General features: G+C 36.8%; 1 protein-coding gene across 1 annotated transcript in view; it reads right to left on the reverse strand.

The window, feature by feature from the left end:
* LOC149775325 (TBC1 domain family member 10A-like) overlaps nt 1-25,545 on the reverse strand; it is a 123,383-nt gene extending 97,838 nt beyond the window's left edge. The window contains exon 1 of the mRNA XM_089944037.1: nt 24,714-25,545. Within this exon, the coding sequence (XP_089800163.1) occupies nt 24,714-24,934 (221 nt within the window). The 5' untranslated portion in view covers nt 24,935-25,545. The remainder of the gene's footprint in view (nt 1-24,713) is intronic.
* Between the last annotated feature and the right edge of the window lie 307 nt (nt 25,546-25,852).

Below are 25,852 nucleotides of genomic sequence, written 5' to 3' on the forward strand. Positions count from 1 at the left end.
TACTTCCAGTTTAGTACCATTATTTTTTGAACATTTTTTCCTCTCTCAATTTGGTGGTGATAGAAAAGTTTTATTTATGCATTTTTGGTAGGGATTTAAAGGTAATTGTTTATTCTTGATAATATGTGCTCAGGGTGTTGTTGTATGTGTATATTTCGGCAACAGTACACAGTGAGTAATAAGGCCATGGTGATGATCCGGAAGTGAAATCTGTGTTCTGTTTACATGCTGCTATGTTGACAGTACAGCATCTCAAAAAAGAGCAGGTCAACCTTTGACAAGAACTTCACCGTGAAGTCATCTTTCAAGGTATTTTAGATTAACATATGATTTGTATTGATTGTCACACAGTGAAAAGGTCAGTACTGAGAAACAAATGTAGAGAACATATAGTAAAATTAATTGTGTTTTATGTCCATATATTATGAGCTTCTGAGAGAGTGGTGGGTGTAAGGTGAAGTTGTTTATATCTGCAACATGCACAATGGAGAGAATGTCGGTATACCTCTGTTACTTTCATGCTCCATGGTTGAAATTTCTTTGGATATTGTTCTTGTGGAAATTGTACATAAATCTAAACACACAGATAACTATAATTTGCATCATCTTTAGCAGTTATTAAAATTGGGAAACAAATTTGCCAGACTAGACAATACCAGCTTCTGAAAGTCAAAGTGCAATGAATGAATTACCAAATACTGTATATAAAATGTAAAAAATAAAAAGTTATCAGCTCTTTTATTTACAATTTAGTTTTGTAGTCCAAGAAATGAAAATGACCAAGCAAAGCTAGCACTTTTTGAAAGGTGCACATCTGAAGTAAGGCAAAGCTGTATACACTGTACTCTATAAACCATAATACATATATCCATATCAATCATACACCAAAATAAAAGGAATTAAGAGTTCTCTGAACAATACCTGAGAAATACAAGTGTCTTTTTTAAATAGCCAGTCTAACCAAAGAGGAAAACCGGGAAAATGTATTTTCTTTACAAAATCCAACCCTATGCAAAATATGAAACTATAGAGCACCATCTAAAGCATCTATATGATTAATTTTGAGAACAATTTAGGTTCACTGTTAAGGAGACATCATTTCTACATAATGGTAAGTTCCAAGAAACTTGTGATGTCCATGGCAGATAGACACATACTTCTCGTATGTGAGGGTATTCCAGGACTGAGAAATATGCACTTAACAGAATTTTTTTGTAATGTTGACCAAAAAGAGGGGTAAGCACTTTTAATATCATGAATGAGTATTGCATCAAACAGGGTATGTGGGCTTCATTTAGCTTGATATAATGACAAACCTAAACAAAGTAAATTCCTAACTTGCATCTGTTTAGTACATATACAAATGTTAAGAAAATATGACATCTCCTTTGTTTTCAGTAATCTCCCCTATAAAAGTCCTGTTAGCTTTTGCTACATTTACTTTAGGCACTGAGACAATAAGGTCTACTGACAAACAAAATGAAGCTGTTTTTAACCTACCACAACATGTTAACATTAATTACAGCCAGTCCATATTAGGGCCATCATAGTCTATATATGGCAACCAGTATATTTTAGTGTAGGAAGAGTCTGGGTAGACTCCAGAACAAACCACTGACCCACAGAATGCTACTGGCAAGTTTCTCACATATCGATGCTGGATGGGCCAAAACTCAGACTCATGTGGACAGAGGTGGCATGTGCCAGTGACCTATAAAGGTGAGCATCTTTCACCACTAGGTCACATGGGCCTACATTAAATTATAAAGGACTTTATAAAGCAAAAGAAGTTTCTGGTCAGTTCAATGTACCAATGTTTTGTTGTCGACCCAGGCACTTTCTCCCTCTGAGTACAGAAAACAAATAAAACTGAAATAAAAAAGAACATTTTTTTTTAAATCCTGAAATTGATTTGGGCATCTAATTAAACCAGTTTTGCCAAGTACTTGGAGTGCTTAGTGCATTAGATATACTAATCATTATAATATATATGTAGAATGGTTTTAAATATTTATAGGTTTTAATTTTTTTTAATCTACCCACCTACCCTAATTTTAAAAACAAAAAATACAAAAATGGGGGGGGGGGGCATAAACCAAAATATGTATACAATATAATGTCAAAAGGGAAACCAGTTTCAAGACTAATACAAGACAGCAGATGGGAAGATGGTATCACTGGATTAGTATCTAATATAATGTTAGTTGCACAGTGTCTACTTGTATGTTTAATGTTTGTGTCTGGGGTTCTATAGCAGACCATAATACATGTACATGTAGTATATAACCTGAACCGAATAGTTTCCTTGCAGGAGTAAATAGATCAGTCTGCATCAATGTTAGTTATAATATTACTGACATATTCTATATGATGATGTAACAAGTCAGTTTGCATTCCTTTGTCTGGACACCATTTGCTTAGGATCATGATGCAGCTGTTCCAGACAGTGTGGCTCTCTTGACCTGGTGTGTAGAATGTTACATAATTTCCTGACCTGGCCTGTAGAATGTTACATGATCAGTCATCTGTAGGCAATGGCCAGTTGTTAATATACATGAGAATAAGAGAGCTTGGGGGGGGGGGGGGGGCCTTATCTCTGAAACACAGCACCATATTTTCTTTGCCCATAGAGTCCTATTGAGTTGTATTTGTTTAGGTTCTCACATTAAGATAAAATTGCATAAGGGGAAACATGTTAGATAAACATTTTAATAAGTATGGGCATTTACGTCAAATGCCTTCTTTTCATCTCAAAACTTGATCCTATTATGAAAAGCTTGCCCATGTCTTCAAGTCCTTTATCAATGATTTTGTTCTGCACAGTGTTTTGATCAAAAGTCTGATTGATGTTTATTTAAGACATTTGTTTGTAAAAATGTACTGTACATGTTTCTCAGTAAATCTGGAAATGATGGATAGGACTGAAATGGGTCTCCAATTCTGACTTATTTTAGAAATTGTAAAATGTCAGTTTTGATATGAAAATATGCTGTACAGGTCACAAAATGGCTCTTTTTAAAAAAAGGCAATAATCAAAGGGCCACAAGAAATATCTAAAACATGGGAGAATTCTGTGTGCAAAAATTTAATAATATGCAACAGGCAACAGGTTAAAACCAGAATTGCTCAATGCGAGCTTGATGTTTAAAAATGTAATAATCTGAAGGATTTTTTTTTATAGAGTGGCGAAATTGCCTCAGATTTCCAGCATGACCTGTTCTGACATGGGATCCTGTCTATCATACAATAGAAGTCTCTTTTATAGTATGATCAACAGAGTCCTTTGTCAGAACAGCTCAATGTGGGGTAATCTGAGGCAATTTTGTCATTCTGTATGATTTCTTTTCCTTCAGATTATTGCTTTTTTTAAACATCAAGCTTGTGTTGAGCACCTGTGGTTAGAACCCTAACTAACAATTTGTGTGTTTGTGTGTTTTGGATTTTTAATGTAGCTTTAGCAATTTTTCAGTCATATCACTACGATTTTTGCAGATTGGCAGTTTATAGCAATGTCGAGCACTGGGGTTACAAAAATCCAATAAATCAACTCCCTAAATCTGTGTTGATACTGATGGACGATGTGGGTCTGATGTGACCTGTTCGTTAAAATGTGCACTTTTGCTGCATGCAAATCTTTCTGGAACAAAACTGCGTACACTTGTGATACATACTGGTAATTTGTAATAGCCATATCAAGCAAAAAATTGAAAATGGCCACAGGACAGATGGTTGTGCTATTCCAGGTTGATTTACAAGTTATCAAACATATGATACGCTCCAGAAATATAATGTACATGTCACCAAAAGAATCCTATAGCCAACGGTAGCTACACAGCCACGAGAAATACCGCTAAGTGTATAGAATGTACACTGCTGTGTGCCACCAAATTTTGATGCATATAATTGCAGCTTTTAATGAATAGGCGATATCAGCCCCACACCTGAAAATCAACATCAACATGGGTGAAGGGCTGTTTTATCGGCCTAGCATTGGGGCATCATGCCACAGACATATAGCATGATGACCCACCCAGTCACATTATCTTGACACCAGGGAGACCAGTCCTAACACTAACCTCATAAAGCTGAGTGCCTAAGCAAGGCAGCTGTTAATACCATTCTCATAAAAGTCTTTGTCCACACAAGTTCGAGTCTCAGCTCGGCCAATGCATGCATGTGAAAAAGCCTGAAATAGCTTTCCCTGAGTCAGTGGGTTCTTCCCAGAGTCTTCCTGTGTTCTTCCTTCACCAAATATAATGGCTGCCATGTATAACCAACCATATCCTGAAAAATGGCATTAAACCAAAACAAACTTTCATAAAGTAGTAACCTGGTCAGAACTCTCAATGGCTTCCACAGCTCTGAAGCCATTTCTCAAAAGGTTACTGACAGTTAATATTGATGGAGATTATTAAAGCAGTTTATGAAACAACTGAGAAAATGGAGACAACTCTTTTCTTGTTCATCTTATATGTTCTTTTTACTGATGATTTAGAACAAATTTAACATACAAACCAATGTATTTACTAATAACTCAACTTGGCCTATAAGCTGATCATTCTTAAAATCTGCTGTAATGGTAATTTTTCAATAATGACTTTTTTTCTCCACGAAGTCTCCTCAATAAATGGGATAATATATAGTTATTTCTGTCACACCTATTAAGAAAAATGCAAGAATGATATTGTCTGGCAACTGTAACAAGAGCAATAACTCAACATTTACGTTTCTGTGCAAGTCAATGTTAGAGCTTTCACACACTCATAATCCTATGGTTGCAAGTTTGATACCCTCCCTGACTTGCCAAGGCTGGTTACCTCAGTGTGTACTTGAGAAAGGCACTCCTCCTTGACTTCATATACTTGAGAAAGGCACTCCTCCTTGACTTCATATTGCCAATAATGTATGTGTGCCATTAAAACCAACAAAAACAAACACAAATCAGAACTTGTTATACGTATAGATGGCATTTATACTTGTCAATGACTCGTGAATGTGTATTTCATGCTGGTTTATAAAGCTAAAAAAAAAACTTTCTAATATTTTGACAATATGAAACTGATTTACTTCTCAAACATGCACAAAACAGCCAGGCTTTAATAAAATTTCTGCATACACACTGCTTGCAAGTTGAAGATTTCAGAAAAGGAAAATGGTGGGGAGTAAATTTTTAAGGTAGCTATAAAAAAATTCAGTCATACCGTTTTTCAACCTCTCTATCATGGTCCATGGAGAAATTACACTATAAATGCCATATTATAATGTTTATGGAGTGGCAGTTTCGAAAAGAAAAAAATTATTGCTTTATAAAATGGCATTTAAAGTGTAATTTCTCCATGGACCATGATAGTAAGATTGGAAAACCTGTAGAAAAATTTTGTTCCTACCTTTATGGGTTCACAGATTTTTGTACAATTGTGAAAATGGTAGTCTAATATTATAAAACTGAGGACCAAATTCATAAACCGAAGTAAAGGAACACAAACTGAAAGATTTTGGAAGAAGCAACTCAACACATGCACAGCTATGATGTTTTATAATTATAATATTTGCACTAAAACTCCCTGATATCATATTTACAAAACAAGAAAACAGCTGCAAACAGCACAGATACAGATCTGCTGTCCTAAAAGATCCACAGCATAATAACCTGTGTGGCTGTATTTTTCCAGTAATATAATAATAATAATAATAATAATAATGAGGGATTTGTTGTTGTTGTTGTTGTTGTGGGGTTTAACGCCATTTGTCAGCACATGATAGGCTATGCATTTCGGCCAGTAAGGTGGAGGAAGAACCCTGGAAAACCCTGGGAAGACCCCACCACCACCGAGAAGCTACTGGCAAGCTTTCTCACATACCCACATTGGCCGAATCCTAGACTCAGAACCCACACAGACAGAGGTGAGATGGCAGTGATCCGTAAGGGAGAGCGCTTTTGACCCCTCTGCCACTCAGGGCCCCACTGAGGGCTTTATATAGTGCCTAATCTTTAGAAGCTATAAGTGCTTTACAACATTCTACAACACCTATAACATAAAAAAACAGATAATTATATTATTACAAAAAACACCATAAATTAGAAAACATAAAAAACATGCTGAAAAATATTTAAGGTTGGAAACATTATTAGGTCTATAAGTTCGTTCTTGCAGTCGATGTTTGATATGATGTGATTTGGATTTTAAATGTTGCTTTAACAATTTTTGAGTCATATTGCTACGATGTCTGCAATGTGGCAGTTTATAGTGATGTCTAGCACAGGGGCATCATGACACAGACATGTAGCATGATGTCCCACCCAGTCACATTATTCTGACACCAGGCCAACCAGTCCTAACACTAATCTCTTAATGCTGAGCGCCAAGCAGGGCAAGTCTTTGGTTTGACTCAGTCAGGGCTCTAAACCAACGACCTCCCACATCCAAGGCGGATGCTGTAACCACTAGGCCACTGGAGCAGTCTTGCAGTCAAAATAACTGAGTTTTATGAGCACTCTTAAATGAGATCACTGTGACTTTATGTCTAAGTTCAGTGGGCAATTCATTCCATGTTGCTGGGCCCTGGTATGCAAAAGAACGTTGTCCATATGACTTTGTTTTCGTAGTGGGAATAATGAGTATACGATTGTCAGAAGAGGAACGTAAGTATCTTGCTGGTGTGTACACATGGGTGAGGTCGGTAAATTTGATTTTGTCCTATATGAGTGCACCATGTGTCTAACATGTCTCTTTTCTGACAATCTTTGTAACATTTTGATTCTCCTACAGCCCATCCATAAAAGTGAAAAATGTTCAGATAAACCAGAAGAAAAAAAAAGAATCCAGGTGGGCTTTGCTACTGTGAAATCATATGCTATGCCAGGTATGTGCAACCTATGACCAGTGGGCCAGAGCTGACCACAACCTGGTTTTATCTGCTTATTGACATCTTAGAGTATGGCTTTAACTAATGCTTATATGCCCTACACCCTGGGGGGAATTGTACATGCCTGTGTTGCACTATACATTCTACTTATAATTCAAGCAAACAGACCAGATCCAGTTCTGTCATTGCATAATGTACCTACTGATCATAATGCCTACACTGCTTGGTCTCCTTACCATTTTAATCAAACAGGATAGACCCCCCCCCCCATATATGATGCCATGCTGGCACAATTAACTATGGCAGGCCTGGGTCTACAATTTTCACAGTTGGCTACATTTTGAACATGACACAATATGCATAGACTTCAATTTTTAGAGATGAAACTGTATTACTACAATGTTTGTGCAATTGTACACTTCCTGGTGCTTCAAAGCTATTTGAAGATACATATTAGTGTTACAGATGACTTATTGAATTTAGTCACAAACACAAATTATTTCCTGTGTAACCTGCAACACAAAACTGCAATCCTCTTATTCCTACACATTCCACACTATTACTAATAGCCTGTATGAAGAAAGAAATTAGTTGCATTCACACACATATGACCTCGTTTTCATAGTGGGAATAATGAGTACAAGATTGTCAGAAGAAGAACGAAAGTATCTTGCTGTAAATGTGATTTTGTCCTATATGAGTGCACCATGTGTTTAACATGCCTCTTTTCTTTTGTAACATTCTATAGACAGGTCTGCAAGAATGCTACACTCGTAGCAGGTAAAACAGACAAAAGACTCAAGTGGGTCTTATATCACTCACCCAGAGTCAACCATTTAAGTATGCTACCCTATGTAATAATGTAAGAAAACAATTATGTGTAAACTATCTATCCTCCTATACAGTATATTATTTTACCTACTTTATTTCCTATAGTCTGATAAAATGTCTATTCAAAGACAAAAGCATAATTATTTTACTGGAATATCTTACTCAATCAAACTTATCCAAGGACTGATGATATAAATTAAGTTATCAACCAGATGAGAAATAAAATCCCACTACAAGAAACAATCTATATCAATCAGATGCAGGTTTACAACAGTTACTGCTGTTAATAGTACAAATCACTGAGATGAGGTTTTGTTGTGCAAATCGTGTATCAGACACACAATCCTGACTCAAGTCAACCTCCTGAAGGCTCGACATCAAGCAGAGTTGACCGACAGTGATTAGAAAAAACTTTATTATGTAGTAACACTCAAATTTTTGTTACTTTTTGAGGGAATATGGATTATAAAACAAATCTGATAACATGTTTGTGGAGTTTATATGCTTCATCTTTTATATTAAACTTTTACAGAATTTTAACATCAGCCAGTAAATACAAGACTACCCCAGAAATATGTGTAGATCCTGTTTTGTACTTAAGCTCATTCAACATCTTGAAAATACAAGACTATTTAACAAGTCAGATGAAAATCTATCAGAAATATCCATAAATGATGACAAGCCCAGCCAATCAGATGCAAGAATGCCCCACTGATAAGCAAGCATTTTCAAATTCAACTGAGATTTTGATGATCTAATAAGATTCACCAAGTTTAAACAAAATCCCATTTAAAAAAATACATTCTCAACACTAGTAATTAGTTCAGCAAATCCTGTGAATGATCAATTCATTAAGATGCATGAATCTTGCTCATTATATAAGGAACTCCTCCAAGATCCTGATGATATAAGTCTATACTCCAAGTTTTATCAAAGCAAACCAGAAAGATATTTTTCAGAGTGGTAGCAACCTCTGGGAATCAGACACAAGATCTCATTAGCATGCACAAATCCAGCTCCTTATTAAACTCACCCAAGATCTTGACAATGCAAGATTATATTCAAATTTCGGTCAAAATCTTATCAGACATTTGACTTCCTACATGGTAATAAGCTGAACCAAGTATGATTACCCTATTAGTATGTCTGGATCTCTTGATCCAATAATAAATAAGTCTATACTGTGGAATATGATTGGTAATAAGCTCAACCAATTAGATGCACAATCACCTCATTAACTGACATGGATCTAGTAAATTATCAAGATCATCCCTATCTCAAATGTTTGATCAAAATCAGGCATGAAATGTGGCCTCCATAGTGGTACCAAGCTCTACCAACCATATGCAAGATCAGTGCATACACCTGCAAGGAACTCGTAAATTAGTGGACTAATCTGAAATGCTTACAAGCCCATATTCGATCTTGGTTAAAAACTTGATGAGAAATAGTCTCTAGAATAGTAATAAGCCCAGCCAATCATGTGTATGATAAATGATCACCTCACTGATATGTATGGATTTCAGTCATTATTAATCTCAATGATATAAGTTGATATTTCGAGTTATATCACAATCAAATAAAACAAAACTGCAGTCTCAGCAGTGCTGTGGAAACAAGCACAGACAGCCAAAGATCACCTCATTAAAATGTTAGATTTTATCAGATGTTGATGAGATATTCCAAAATTCCAAGTTTGTTCAAAGCTGGATCAGAAAAATGGCCTCTAGCATGACAACATGCAACTGTTAATAGACATATAATGGATGACCTATGCTAGGCCATATCATGAACTTCACTAGGTGAGTTAATTAGACTGTTCAGCTGTTATTACCTAAAAATCTTGAGTGAAATGTCATGTGACAAATGTGTTTGTCCATTAAGGTTTGTAAAGCCCATGTATTTTTTTAGCAGCATAAAAAACCTATGAAATACACCAAAATTAAAAGCCAGTCTTTGTGAATTCACTTAATATGATATACCTGCCTCACCCTAGGAGACCATTTATATATGATGTCATGCACTGGGGAGGGGGAGGAGGTCTGTCTTGTGTATGGTGTTTGTCAAAATGGGGTAGATGGGTTTAAAAAATGTGATGTCACAAACACAACACCAGTAGCATCTACCAGAGTAAATGTAGTCTATGCAGTCAAAGAAAAAATGCACAGAACCAAAGGTAATGGCACAGAGGTGCTAAATACTGATTGGTTGATTGATTTTCTGAGAAACAAAAATTTGCTGTTCCCATGCTGTGAGAACTGTACTATCTCCTATCATCCCAACCATAATAAAGTCCCACCTGTCTCAACAAGCTTTTATCTCTGATCACACTTAACAGATTCATGTTCCCTGTACAAATTCCCCATTTTAACAATTCAGTGAAAATTGATTATGGATAAAAAAAATAAATTGTTTCAGTCTTTTTTTTTAATGAATATGTTCTGGTGTATCTTAAAAAGCAGAAATGTTTGCTTAGAAGAACGAAATCATGAATGTTTCAGATGTACAAGTCAAAGTTAATAATTTGTTAGTTGAGTGAATTTTCCATGAAAAAATATCACGTTTTATATTTTTGGGGCAAAACAAACTCAGGTTTAAAAAAAATAAGTCCCGTTATAAGTTTCTCTGGTTTCTGCTCAGTCTGATGAGCATTTGACTGATTATGAAGCAATAAGCTGGTGATGATTCCATGCTTGGCACTAACATTTCCAAAGCAACAAGAAATGTAGCAGTCTAATTCCAACTGCAGTCACATACTAATGTCTTGAATTCTGATCTGGTTGGCTTGTATGAAAGACAGAAACAAGGATACTTACAGATGAACAGGATAGAGAGTTGAAAGAAAAGTTAAAGAGGAAATAAAGCAAGCAAAGGAAGAGAAGGAAACTGAAAGATGTGTTGAAGAAAATCATGAACTGCACAAATCTCTGAATGACAAATGCTGCTCTAAACTAAGAAGCTAGTATTTCTATATGGTAACAAGCAGGTTTCTTCCTCTTCTACCTCTCATTCAAATTGGCAAAGAACTTAAGGTTCCAAAACATGCAACAAATGGGACATCACACAAGTTTCCAACCCTTTTAGCATCTCAAAGTCTGAAAGTGGATAACATCCTTCCCTGGTCTGCAATACCAATGCTTTGTGACAGGATTTGCAAGGTATGCACCTGTACTTTGCTTCTCTGGTCATGCTGCACAGCCACTCTGACCAGCACAAATATGTATTAGTTCCATCGAAGTGCATCTGGCCACCAATAGTGGCGGCTCTAAATCTGGCAATGGCCAGATGATGGTCATAATCATTAAAGACGAGAATGAAAAAAGTGCAGATTGGCTTGATGAGTAAAACAGCTCAATCTAAATGGAATATCACCTTCCAAAGGACAACGATCTCAGTTGGCAAGGTTTTCCAGTTAGTTCCATGAAAGAGCATTTTACACTATCATGGGAGATATGTTTTAAAGTATCAAATAATTTGGAATGCAATGTCATATTGTTTGTTTTTCTAATGCAAAGTGACTTAAAAGCAGTTTTATTTCTGAAACATTTATGGGGGAGGGGTCAAAGATTTTTTTAAATGTCATATATAAAGGGGATCCAAGTTTTGGTGCCAAAATGTGATGAGGGGGGAGGGGGGAAAATCTGGCAAAACTGCATGATGTTATATACGGATTTCCCCTTATTCTTTGATTGGCTGATCCAAAAAGGTTAACATGTTTATAATCACCTGCCTAAAGATCATTTTAGAACTATAAGCCATTGCATCCAATCAAGTACAGACATCTGTCTATATATTATGAAATCAACTGTGAACAAAAGAGACACTGATCTGTAAATGTCCCATAATGCACCAACTGATTAGGATCTATGTTGTTTATTCTGCCAATAATGCAGTTCATGTCAGAAACAGAAGTCTTGATGGAATTGGAGGTAGTCTGGGATGAATTATAGTTTGGTGCACTGTAGCCATGGCAACCAGATAATAAGTTTTCTATGAGATGAGTCACCAATGCTCTTAAAGAGTTTGTATGGTGTCTCTTCAACCACTGTAAAATAAAAGGTTAGGTTCCAACTCAGCTATGGGGGGTAGTGGATCTTCTAGCCTGAGTGGCCCAGTCCACTACACACTCTGGGAAGAATTTCTTGCAAGGGCTTGCCTGATATGAACCATATGTGCATGTTTAACATTCAACATTCTGATAAAAAAATTGCATTCATTGTTTGAGCTAGTGAAAATATTAAAAACTTTCCTTGCAATCTCCACTGCCAGATTAAGACGGTCATAGTAAAATGACTTTTCACGCTTGAGCAGAGTAATCAAAACCTGAGTCGGCACTCCATATCAATCACTTTCTGCCAGACGTGAAAATGGTCAGGACTTTGACATTCCATCTTGTCACAACCACAGCAGGCACATATATTACTGCAGACCAACAGGTGAATGGGCCATTCAGATTGTATCAGCTGATTCCATTTAGTGATTTTGTCAGGGAATTGAACATCCCTGTCATGTGGCAGATTTGGAAGAGGTTCTGTCAATGACACCACCTAAGAAAAAACCAAATCAGATATCCAAAATTTGGTGAGATTTTGCCTCCTGATGTGAGTGAAAATGGCTGATAGATGAGTGGACTGAAAATGCAGTTTCCAGACCGCATATCCTGCCACAGTTAGAAGAAATGCACTTTGGCTCCATCTTCAGGTGACAGATATGAAATGTACACTCCATATGAAGAGATCCTTATCACTTTTATGAAGGCATGGCAGGTGGTGTTGACATCTGCCAGTCAGGCTGTATGCCTCAGCAGATGTAATTCTAGCAGCTATTTCCACAATGAAATGTATGCCCCAAGTCAAGCAGGATCATCCCACTGTTTAGATGAGACCACATACTGCACAAAACTTAATTACTGCCTTAGCAGGCAAAGAACGGCAACCACTGAGATAGAATAATCATCTGCACAGGTCTCATGAACAAATGGCACATGCTGTGGGTTCAGTTATCACCCTGAGAAGACCAAAGGGGCTATGAGATTCACAGATCAATACACCTTAAGAGATTGTAAAACCACAAGATGATTTCAAGATATAATTGAGAAGCAGTCTCAGTATCAGTGAAAGAGGTTACCGTAAGTTTTGGTACAAAGTGATTTGACTTGGTGCATTGTCGTGTGTTGCCTTTGGTAAAAGGCATACCAGTATATAAACCTTGTGAATTCTTGGTGTGAGGGTGAGTGAAAAGGTATGTATCACGATCTCAGATAACTATGAGAACACCCTCCTGAACAACAGACAAATGCTCTTAGTGTCTCTATTCTGAATGTGGTACCCAAATATAGGGATGAGAGATTTCAAATCTATTCTTCTGCTGCAGAACATATGCTGTGTATGAGTCCCTTTGGACATCTGAAGCGAAGGAAGCATTTGATAGAGAAAGATGGGTACCAAACATGGTCTGAAATTGGTTTGTAACATCAACAGCACAGTGGTGACAGATGTCTCTCCCATTTTATGGAAACATATAGAGTTCTTCCTAAAACCAGGAAATGGGAGTTGAGATCCAGTCAAGACTTCATGGTGGCTTGTTGTGAAATAAAAGTGGCTCTGTTATCACAGGCATCGAGTAAGCTGCATCTCCATCCACAAAGTGTAGATTTGTGGACAACATGGCATTAGATATGAGTTTTGAGTTCCTCTGCTACTACATGAGCCATACAAGAGACTACATCGCATGTGTGAGTGTCAGCAAGTATCTCAAAAAAAGGGTTTCTGCAATGTTCAGATGCAAACAAACAACCATGAAAACCAAGTCAAGCCATGATCCCTTATGGCCTATGACAGTACCAAGCAGTTTTTGTGTCAGAATCTGTACACATGGAGAAAGGTATGGACATCCCAGTACTGCCAATAACTTAAAGAGTTAAAGGTCGACAAATGTCATGTTGCATATCAGTGCAGACATAGGTGAGATTCACCAGTACAAAATAGGCAAGGCCTAATGACACTTGTGTCTTGAAGCAACTTTCCACTCAACCTGACTCTGGTATTTGCTTCAATGATGGTATGTCTGTTCTACCAAAAGGATCATCAGGTGCAAGAGGGCAAAGGGTCACAGATGGTTTTGAAAGTAGACACAAACAAAACTCCAGAGGCTGAAACCAGAAAACCTCAACACTGATGTGCAATGGACTGATTATCATCTGACATATAAAAGTTACTTACTGGTCATGGCTCCTTACAAATGGATAAACAGGTTACAAGCAGAACTCTGTGATGAATATGGTGACTGAACAGGCAAAACCAGTTGTGTTACCAATGGACAGTGAACAAGGCCTTGGAGTCTATCCATGCTGGGATATGATATATACCATTCTCTTATGTGCAGTGGTATATGCTTTATTCCAAGGCTAATGGTTGGAGATTATTTGTATATAACAGGGGTCACTCTACCAGGTGAAGCAGGTAGAAAAGTAGCCCAAAAAATTTAAACTTTGCCTTCATCTATTTGGAAAGCAAAAATGACATCACCCATTGATTTGCAAGATGTGCAATGAGTGACAGTAGTTTATGGCCCTTGGAATGTGTGAAGTTCTATGTGACTCACTGTTATGCCTTGGGGTGGGGTGCTCCCAATATTTATTTGAATTACTGTGGAATTCCCACCCTGGCTCATTTTTGTAGGAAGTGAAATTAATGATAGAGAGAGGCAAAGCTCCGAGCCCCCAGTCAGCAATACCAACGATTAAATTATTAAGAACACAAGGGTGAAATCCAAAAGAATAACAATTTGATACATAATACAAATTAAACGATATTAAGTTCTCAACCAATCTGCTTCCTCTCGACCATGTGACAACCTATTTTATCACGTGATTTTAGTGTGAGATGGCTTTCCCCTGTACTTGGTTTCTACTCATCTGAGTTTACTATGCCAATTGCTTTCCTCCTTCCGGCGTTCTCCGATTCTTCCTGTCCTCCTCCCCTTTTGTCTTCCTTTCTCCTCCTCCTTTTCTTTCTCTCTTTCCTTCAACGAGGCTTGTTCCCTGCCTAATTCTATTCTCTATTTCTCCTTCCAGCGTTCTCCGCCTATTTCTATCCTGTCTCTCTGAGACTCAGGACTTCACTACTCTGTCCCCAAAAGCTTCCTTTACCAAGCTTTCTGTCCTTAGAATGTACTAAGAGTTTTCCCGCCAAATCACGAGTGGCTCTCTCGGAGTGAGTATATTCTGCTTTACCAGTACGACGGCTTACAAATCACTAATTCGTTATCAGTTCAAAGGGCTGTTAAGTTCTGGTTCGAATTGATGGCCCCACCCCTCCTCAGTTCTGATTGGATATCAATTCTACCCCCAGTCGATCCAGCTTAACAGACGAGCCTCAGGCCATCTGTCAAGCGGAGAGATTTACAATAGCGTTTAGGGTCCTTTGTTCTTAGAATAAAGCTTCTAACATCTATATGCGAGCAATAACACCTAACGAAGGGTTCTTGTACAAACAAAATCGTTGTAACAATGTAGGGTCGACATACTCATTGCGCTAACCCATTCCTTTGTTCCTTGACTTACATAATCGCGGGCGGCAAACATGACAGAATGCTTCCTTAACCCCACCCACCACCCCATGTAACTAGAGGTTGTATCACCAGGTGAAATGTAATGCAGCTTTGCATGCTGTAATACAAGGGTGATATCAATCACACTGACAAAACAAACTCTTACAAAGAACAAAGGCATATGTTTTAATACCCGATTAAAACAGTTCTTCATCAACAGGAAAGACATGGACACACTTCCAAATATGGCCATGTTATTTATAATTTGTGCGCCACTGCTGGTCCTTTCACCGTGTATTTTGGCCATATGACTTGCATGAGCACAGCAGAAATATACCTTGTAAATGAGTGCAACTGATAGGAGTACCTAGACTTATAAATGATGTGAAGATGCCAATGCATGTGGCTTCATGTACATTTGCTCGGGGGTGGGGTGGGGTGGGGGGTTCAAACTAGTTTGAAAATGCTTTCAATTGTCATTTTATAGGGACGTTTTAGAAATTTCAGAAATCAAGAACATCTTTAAGTGCCAGCTGATTAAGTCTTTTTATGTATTTGTAATTCCAATACTGTAATCTAGGTAACAGTTAAAATTAATTACAATGTATGGTTTCTGCAGTGCCCTTTTGATATAGCCATAATAGACTACATTTATCTTTCCATCCAATAATACACACTTTCAAGCAAGAATACACTGCATAAGAATACGATAAATTCATACACTGACAAAATGTGTTTATAATTTACATACAATACAGATAATTTTCTATTTGAAGATAAAGTTTTGCCCTTATTGATGTTAAATGCAAATATGCATACTAAGAAATAGAGGAAACAGTTAAAATAAGACAACCCAATGCAGACACACCAATATAAATTTCCTGTTTTGCTCCCAATTCTCTCTGTTCAGCTCTCATTTCTTTCTATTCTGCCCAAAAGGTGGTAACTTCTCACTAATATTTCAATTTAGCTTGACCCCTGATATGAGACAGGCACAAACAAGAGGATTCCATTGTCCTGCAGTTTAGCAAGCATCTTCTGCCCTCAGATGGCACTAGAGATATCAAAGGTTACCACAGCCTGCTGACTGCCTTCAGAGCAAGGGGATGTTGGTCCTGTTTGGTTTACATATGTGATGGGCCATTTTATCAATGTTAAAACCACAAATGAGAAACCACTCTACCTTGAGGCCCTCTGTTATGTACATATAAGATAAAAGCTACCATAATAACAATGTACAGACTGTGGTTTAAGTAAAAGATAGTATAGATGTCCTTTAGTAACAGCTTGGTTTGGTATTGGTGGCTGAGTTAGCTATGTCTGTTGCATAGCACTCAATGTGAGTGATTTATCTCAGCAGGTTTTTGATTTGTGCTCCTACCTTCAGCAATGTTCAGTAGTGTTGTTTAGCTACAACTCTTTCATACCTGCAGTTTTGTTCTTTTTGTATTCTTTATTTATTGGTATTTGTAGATGTTTAATCAATGAAATTTTATGTGTGAATGTACAAACTTTGACTTGCGGGAAATCCCTGAATTTAAGTACCCATGATTACAAAAACATGAACTTTGATACCTACAAAAAATAAATGAAACTAAAGTGTGTGTATCTGTGTCATATTGATACGATGTCTGCAGTGTGGCAGTTTATAGTGATGTGTAGCATTGGGGCATCATGCCGCAGACATGTAGCGTGATGTCTCACCCAGTCACATTATTCTGACAGAACGACCAGCCCTAACACTAACCTCTTAATGCTGAGCACCTAGTGAGACAGCTGTTAGTACCATTTTTATAAGTCCTTTGTATGACTCGGCTGGGGTTTGAACCCACGACCTCCTGCAGCTCTAATCACAAAGGCCACCGTAGTGTATATGAAACTAAAGTATACTACACTGTCATGAGAAAACTTCAATACTTTGTTAGGGTATTTGGCTCTGACCCCTATATCAACAGGAAGACCACTCTTGTTTCACTTCATTTTAGGTAAGATGGCAGCAATTTATCAACACTGCTAATAACCAAACCAGAGACTGTTCTAAAGTTTTTATTAGCGTGGCAGTGGACATACTCCTCCAAGTACTTTATTAACCTGGGAGGGCTGGATTTGCATGGCAATGCACATAATTTTCCAGTCTTTGGTAGCTTGGGAGGGCTGGATTTGCATGGCAATGCACATAATTTTGGTCTTTGGTAGCTTGGGAGGGCTGGATTTGCAAAGTAGTGGACATACTCCTCTAAGGTCTTTGTTAGTTTGGAGGTCTGGATTTACAAGGCAGTGCACATGCTCTTAACATAAAATGATCAGGTAACATATTTTGAAGCAAAAAAAAAGATACAATATGAATTAAGCAGACAACAATTCTCATTCATGAAATGTAGGGCACTGAAATAATGGCACATGTACTAAAATTCTTTAACAAAACAAAGTTTCATGAACATTTTAAGAATTTCACATACTGTAATTTTTAGCCACTGTGAAATGTCTTTCTGACAAATTAGGATATAATAATGCTTGCTTGAATTTTAACACACAATGTAAGTCAAGCTAGCCATTGTACCATCTGTATGTAAGAAATTTATCAGTTCTCCACAATGGATGTAATTAATGCAGAAGTGGTTGTGCTAACAATGGGTTATGGAATGTCAGATCAGAAGAAAAACCTAGATTATGGAAGAGCTGGCAGTCTGGTGTGTGATAATGGCAGATAGAGTAATCCAAAATGCCCTCATGTCATACATTCCAGCCAACATAACACCTTCTGCCTGCAACAACCAAGATATCAATTATATTAATCAGTTTAATATTAATACTAAGGACAGGGTATAAAGGAGGCATAGAATGGGATGGCACTAAGGACAGGGTATAAAGGAGGCATAGAAGGGTGTAGGGGATGGCACTAAGGACAGGGTATAAGGGAGGCATAGAAGGGTGCCTTATACCATGTCCTTAGTGCCATCCTCTACACCTTCTATGCCTCCCTTATACCCTGTCCTTAGTGCCATCCCCTACACCCTTCTATGCCTCCCTTATACCCTGTCCTTAGTGCCATCCCCTACACCCTTCTATGCCTCCCTTATACCCTGTCCTTAGTGCCATCCCCTACACCCTTCTATGCCTCCCTTATACCCTGTCCTTAGTGCCATCCCTATCCACTTGTACGTATCCCTCATACTCTCTGCTCTATATTTACTTATGTACATACATCTGACAGAATTGTATGTGTTGTTTTATATAATAAATTTATCACAGCTGTATATTTATTTGCATGACAGATAAAAATATGATATTATTACAACATACATCTAGTATCTTTCATTTTGTTATCAAGAGATAATGGCCTTTTACTCCTGATCAAGTATACTGCAGCTGTTCTTATGCCACTAGGTATAGCGCAAATTCCTTCAGACTGGCTTAAATTAAATTAATTATTGCTCCTTAATTTGTTTTACTTCATTGTAATTTTTTTACTGATAAGAAACCAATTTTAATGTGGTTAAAAATTATTAAATCATCAGTGCCCAGCTATGGTGGCTTTATGTAAAATAGAACACTTTTTGTAAGGTCAAAAGAGCAGACCTTCAGTATAGTACAACAATATAATATGTGTGCACTGTGGGTATGGACATGCCCATTATATTGGACTACCTTTTATATGACCAGGGCAGCCATATTATTACATATAATAATCATTTTATTTCACCCAATTTTAGCTCTTGGCTAGTGTGAACCAATTATAATATATTCAATTTTTTCACATCCTTAATTAATGTTTACATGGTTTGTATAAAACATATGTCATTATAATAAAATGTTGACTAATGTATGAAATGACACACCTATGTTACATATTAACATGTATGCAATACATAATGCATGATCCATATTGATAGCATAAAGAATAAAAAAGAAAGAAAGTGACCATCCCAATAAAGGTATTCCCTCATGCCTTTATTATTATACATACCTAACCCCAAAACACATAAAATGGAGCTGCATCCATTGCCTGCCATGGTGCATATAAATCCTCCACTTTTTATTATATATACCCAACCCCAAATACACAAAATGGGACCTTGGTCTTGGGATCACAATTTAAACTATGTAAGACAACAAAATTTTTAAAAATGTGCTGTTCTGGTAACTGTTTGAAAATAGGGTAGAAACTTAACGTCTAATTTTTTCATCTGCATACTTTTTTCCCTGCTCATGTCAGTTCATATAAAATTTTCAACTAAAAATTACTCATTCAGATGTAAATAATAGGGCACGATCAATAATGATTTTTTTGTGCTACACATTATACAGACTTACAGGGTCAGGATCATTAAAATAGGGCAGGTTGGGTTATCAAATCGAAACATTTTTTTTGTTTAGGTCTTTCTGTTAATATTGTATTTATGACATTCAGGTTTTTTTCATTGTATTAGAAAAAAACAAGTCATAAGAAGAAACTACTAAAATTTCTGATCAGTCAGAGGCTTGTTTAACTAACGAAACTCAACTGGAAGCAATCATAATGCAACAAGCTATGTCGGAACCCAAAACATAGCCTCTATTGCCAAAACTGTCATAATATATAAGCTATAATGTTGAGTGGTCATTCCTTGTCATCCACAGCTTTGAGAGTGGAGTTATTCTTTGAAAGGTTAAATGCAATGGTACTGATTCCTGAAAGAAATGGTACCAATTCCTGCATGAAACAGTGGAGAATACACACAATATTTCAGGGTGGAAAGTATATATTATTAAATACCTTGCACTAAAGCATGTGGTATATATGTGCCAGCAAGTGTGACACACAAGAAACTGGAAACTTTGATTTGGCTCCAATTCTTTCCAGATTACAATCTCTACATTAAGTGTTTCTGATTACTATTATCTTGTTACAGATTAGTTAATGTATTATGGATAACCAGTCAAGACCCATTTAAACACTCATGTAATATGGATAACCAGTCAAGGACCATTTAAACACTAATGTAATATGGATAACCAGTCAAGGACCATTTAAACACTCTTTCAAATGCTACCTTTATTTCAACCATCCAATATTCTGAATATTCTTCCCCTATTTTTGGAGAAGGAAATATTCAATTTAAGAACATAACCATATTATGCTTCAAACTTGAGAACTGACTAACTACTATCCATCCATTATAAAACAAGACAAGGTCCAAATGACTACATCATCATTATAAACACAGTTACCACTAAGATAATGAAAGAAGGCATCATCATTATTGATTTTGTTCTTTTTATTTTTTAAACAATCTCAAAATGAATAGCATTTCTTCTATCACTCACACAATTTATAGTAAGATTTCTTTTGATGAATAAACCTTTTTAAGTTGAATGTACCACAAATACTCGCTTACAAGTCCAACTGCAAACTGCACAGACCCAGAGGCTGTTGCATAATGGGTCAGCAGGTCTGGGTCTGTGCAGTTTGTTAGGAGTAATCAGAAGAACAAACAACATAGGCCCTGATCTACATGTACATCATGTTATGGCAGATTAAGATATTTTTTTGTCTGAAGTTTGCCTCAACTTATAAGAAAGTATATATGGTATGTAAGTTCAAGAATGACACTAACAAAATTTGACAAATTACAGTGGAAAATCTAATCCTGATAAAGAAAAAAAGTCAGATTCTGACTCATAAACCCATTCAATGATCTATTGTAAAAGAAACTCAAAGACGTTCATGATAGTGAGGTCAGGTTGTTGTTGTTCTTCTAGGGTTTAACGCCATTTTTCAGCACAAGAGAGGCTATACATGGCGGCCAGTATAACTGGTGGAAGAAGAACCCTGGAAAACCCAGGGAAGAACCACCGACCCATGAGAAGCTACTGGCAGGCTTTCCCACATACCCACGCTAGCCTAGCCTTGGACTTGAACCCACGCAGGCAGAGGTGAGATGGCAGTGATCCGTAACGGTGAGCGCTTTAGACCACTTGGCCACTCGGGGCCCCAAGGTCAGGTTGTAAAGCACCATACTCATAATTCAAGGATCTCAGGTAGTAAAGTATCAGACTCATAATTCAAGGATCTGAGGTTGTAAAGCATCAGACTCATAATTCAAGGATCTCATATTATAAAGCATCAGACTCATAATTCAAGGAGCTGAGGTTGTAAAGCATCAGACTCATAATTCAAGGATCTCAGGTAGTAAAGTATCAGACTCATAATTCAAGGATCTGTGGTTGTAAAGCATCAGACTCATAATTCAAGGATCTCATGTTATAAAGCATCAGACTCATAATTCAAGGATCACAAGTAGTAAAGCATTAGACTCATAATTCAAGGATCTCAGGTTGTAAAGCATCAGACTCATAATTTAAGGATCTCAGGTTGTTGTTGTTGTTCTAGGGTTTAACGCCATTTTTCAGCACAAGACAGGCTATACATGGCGGCCAGTATAACTGGTGGAGGAAGAACCCTGGAAAACCCAGGGTAGAACCACCAACCCACAAGAAGTTCTCAGGTTGTAAAGCATCAGACTCATAATTGAAGGATCTCAGGTTCTATATCCTCCTTCTATATCCTGGCCGAGTCAATATCAAAGACTTATAAAATGATACTAGCAGCTGCATCACTTGACACTCAGCATTAAGTGGTTTTTGTTGGGAATGGTCAGCCTGGTGTCCAGATGTGACTGGGTAGGGCATGATGCTACATGTCTGTGGCATGATGCCCAGTGCCAGACATCACTATAAACTACCACGCTGCAAACATCACAGCCATTTGACTGAAGAATTGTTAAGCTACACTAAAAACCTAAATCACACACTATATGGTCCCTGGTTGCATGCCTCAGTGTGCTTTTAGGAAATATGCTTAATGTAGCTCCCATCTCCTAAGCATGATACAGCCAACAATGCATTAAAGTGCCTTTAAACCAACAAAAGCAGCAAAACAAAAATCTGTTTAAGACAATCTGTATTGATAGATCCGGAATTTAAAGGATCTATAGAATAATAATGCAGGAAAGATTTTAACCACTGTTCCAAAGCCTTCTGTTCATGTATATTATTGTCTCAGTTATCATTACCCCAGTTCAAGGAACCAATAAGAAATTTCCTTGAAAGTCCTTGTTTCTAAGTCTGCCAGTTTACTATCCTGGATTATCAGACTCCCATGATGGTTCAATAGTCTTCTAAATTCCATATATTAATAACCACACAATCCTCTTTAACTTCAAAATTTGATACAAGTATCATTTTCTAAGCAATGGTATCCAAATTCCAGCATGCATCCTTCATGGGTGGGTACAGCTGCTAAAATCTCATTATGGAACAGCAAGGTCTTTTGAGAACATACCATGCTCAGTACCACTTAATTCTGCAATTTAAATCATTCTCAAAAACGTGTTTTTCAAGTTACTTTTTGGGCAGCAGTGCTACACCTTGGATCCCTAGGGCAGATCACACTGTGTGCCCCACACAACAAATTTTGGGGACAAACAACATTTTAAAGGGACAAATGAAAACAAACACATAATGCAAATTGCAATAATAGCACTATAAAGGAAATCATCTTACTTGTTTTTACTTATTTGCCATGTTAATTCTGTCATATTTCGGTGTATGCTTTCATTATTAAACTTTTTATTGTGTGCTCATGTAACTCATGAAAGTATTAATATATCTGAATATCTGGTTAACCTGAAATGAGCTTCAGGATATAATCATCCTGTCTTGATCATGCCCCTATTTAACCTTTTTCTTTTCACCCAATATCTACCTGAATTTATTATAATAAATACAAATTTTGATGAGTTATTTTTCTAATTAATAAAGCTGAGTTAATGACAACTTGTGCATGTGCAAAAACTTAGTTTTTTTTTCATCTATTCAATCTCGAATCAAAAACATTAATCCTGTAGGTGCAACGTTACCCTCTAAAATATGTTACACTATAGACTGAGTGACAATTGATGTTGCAAACCTTTAATGTTTTCATTGTCAGATATATTGTTTTAAAAAGGACCGCAATTGCCTAGTTTTTAGCGACTTTGACCACTGCTAGCACCAATACAGACATGGATGGACATCCACTTGAGAAAATTTCTAGGCAGTTTTAACACTTTTTCCTTATGAAAAACAATGCCTGGCGGGCACACAAGGGTCAAGATTTCAGGGACAATGGACACAAAATTGCTGAAAACCTGCGATTCCAAGCTTGAAGCGCAGTAATGGGCAGATGAGTTTTATCATTTAGAATCAACCCAAAAAACTGAGTTCTCAACATTGGCAAATAGTATTCATTCTTCCAGTATGTACACAATGTTCATCTTCAGTGTGCACTCATAATGATGCACTTTAAGCCCATCAATGTTACGGAAATGATAATTATTTAAGCACCAGTATTACAACTATTATGGCATAATCTCCATCTTTTCTGAGAAATGCTGCCAATGAACCAGTTTTAAATATCCTACAGATTCCTATGCCATTGCCTTCACCATAGAGAGCAAGATCTTAAATCTCATTAAGACAGCTATGTCAATGCCTTTTACTAAAGGCAGCAAAGTCACTGCTTTCTAAGCCTTATTTTTTTACATGTGCAAGTAGTTCAATCTCAAAACTGATACACCCTCTCAAAACTTGTAAGAAATGTTAAACTCTCTTTAAGGAGGAAGACAGAAAATAAGCAGCAATCAGTACACCTTTATGTTATATCTAGAAGTTTTGACTGTTTTTTTAAAACATTATAGGAATTCTGGATACATATGTGTGAAATGAAACACATTTTCAATCAAACTGCAAGCATCAGTTAACTACCAGGATTAGATAAATGGCATGCCACTGCATATCCCCATGCATCCAAGCTATGCTACCAAGACCATGACATAACTGGAGCAAATGTTTCAGCAATATAAATACATATTCTCCTCTTCATGTCTAGTTATTGAATATATGATTACAACAGGTGGATATTTAAAATGTACAAGTTAAATGAGAAAGCATGTTCCTTAATACCGAACATGATACAAAGCCTCTGCTGGATGCACAAATATATTTACTCCTCCTGCACATTATATAAATACGTAGATATAGGGTATATATCTTACAAGTACCCAAGTTATGACCTAGTAATAACATTTTCATTTGTATTTCCAACAGATTTGGAGTAGATACACTATATAAATGATGGATGGATAGACAGCCAGAAGTATGGATTGGCAGGATTACAATCATTTCTTTTCAAAATGCTCAGGAATAATAAGATGATAAATAACAAAGTATATGGCAGGAAAACTGCATTTAAATGTGTACATATACAATTGAAAATTAATAAAGATATGTTGGTTATTCCAACTTTCATCAGCTTATAAACATCAGAGTTTTGGACACGGGTTAGCTGATACTCTACCATAGCCAAGTCTACACAAAAAAAAACATAATTTATCAAATTACTGACAAAAATGGTAAGCATATTCAAATTTGCTGCTACTTACTCATCAGGATTTGTAAATTGGTGACCTCCAAGAAAACCATATCTATCAAATTGCTGAACTGCACTCCCATTTTGCTGTGGTGAATCTGCCAATCTTCCATTTACTCGTAAATCATGTTCATAACCATCTTCTTCTATATCACTTTCATCACTGCTATCATTATCTATGTTTTCATCATGCGAGTCTTCCACAGAATGGTAATCCAACATTGCCTTAGCCATTTCTGTGCAATTTCCTTTAATCTACGTCATATTTAGTGCCAACAATAAATGACATTTTTTAAGTTGTAAGGATGAGAAGACAAAAATAGTTTATTTAGAAGTCATAATTTACTGATGTATGTGATTTGAATACTCCATCGTAGTTTGGCAGGGTAAAACAAAAAACACTGTAGATCCATTTCTCTTGCCGCTTATGAGTCAGTACGCTACATCGAAAAAAAACGTATAGACTATAGTATGCTGAACTTGAGACGGGACCAATTTGAAATAAATTCAAGTGATACTTTATTACAGCTCACGAATATGCACAATAATATGAATATTCGACAAGAACTATGCTAGAGATTAATTAATTATTTGGAAATACCGAATACAACTCTGTCAAAGTGGTTTACATACTGACATCGACACACCTGCTGGGATCGAGGAAGACATTCTCAAACTAGTTCGTAAGTTTAAAAAAAAATTATATTTAGTACCATCCATACGAATTTGAAAGTTCACTTAATCCATACTCAACAGCGAATTTCCAGAATACATATGACTTTTTCCCCAGGAAGTTGAGAAAGTTCTGTGGCAGTGAAGAAACAACAAACAGAAATAAAATACACAGGAAGTTAACCCGGAAGTATTTACCAAGTTATCGCGCATGACATCGCATGAAAGGTGAACACTATTTTCCTCGTAGACGCTTGAGTCGACTCCATTCCATTGGGTGCTGTTCGGGGTGTACATTCTGAAATTTCTGTTACAAAACTTTCGAGCACTTTATTCAATAAATACAGTGCTCTTTATCTAAAAGAAAAACTGGGGGGGGGGGGCATTAATAAGTTTGAGATTAATCCGTTTTGTACTTAATTAAAAGTTAAATTATTATCCAATTACGTGACAACAGAATTTCTGCTATTTTCTTTAACT

Source organism: Sinohyriopsis cumingii, chromosome 19 (assembly GCF_028554795.1).
Source record: "Sinohyriopsis cumingii isolate HCF-2022 chromosome 19, ASM2855479v2, whole genome shotgun sequence".
Taxonomy (NCBI): domain Eukaryota; kingdom Metazoa; phylum Mollusca; class Bivalvia; order Unionida; family Unionidae; genus Sinohyriopsis; species Sinohyriopsis cumingii.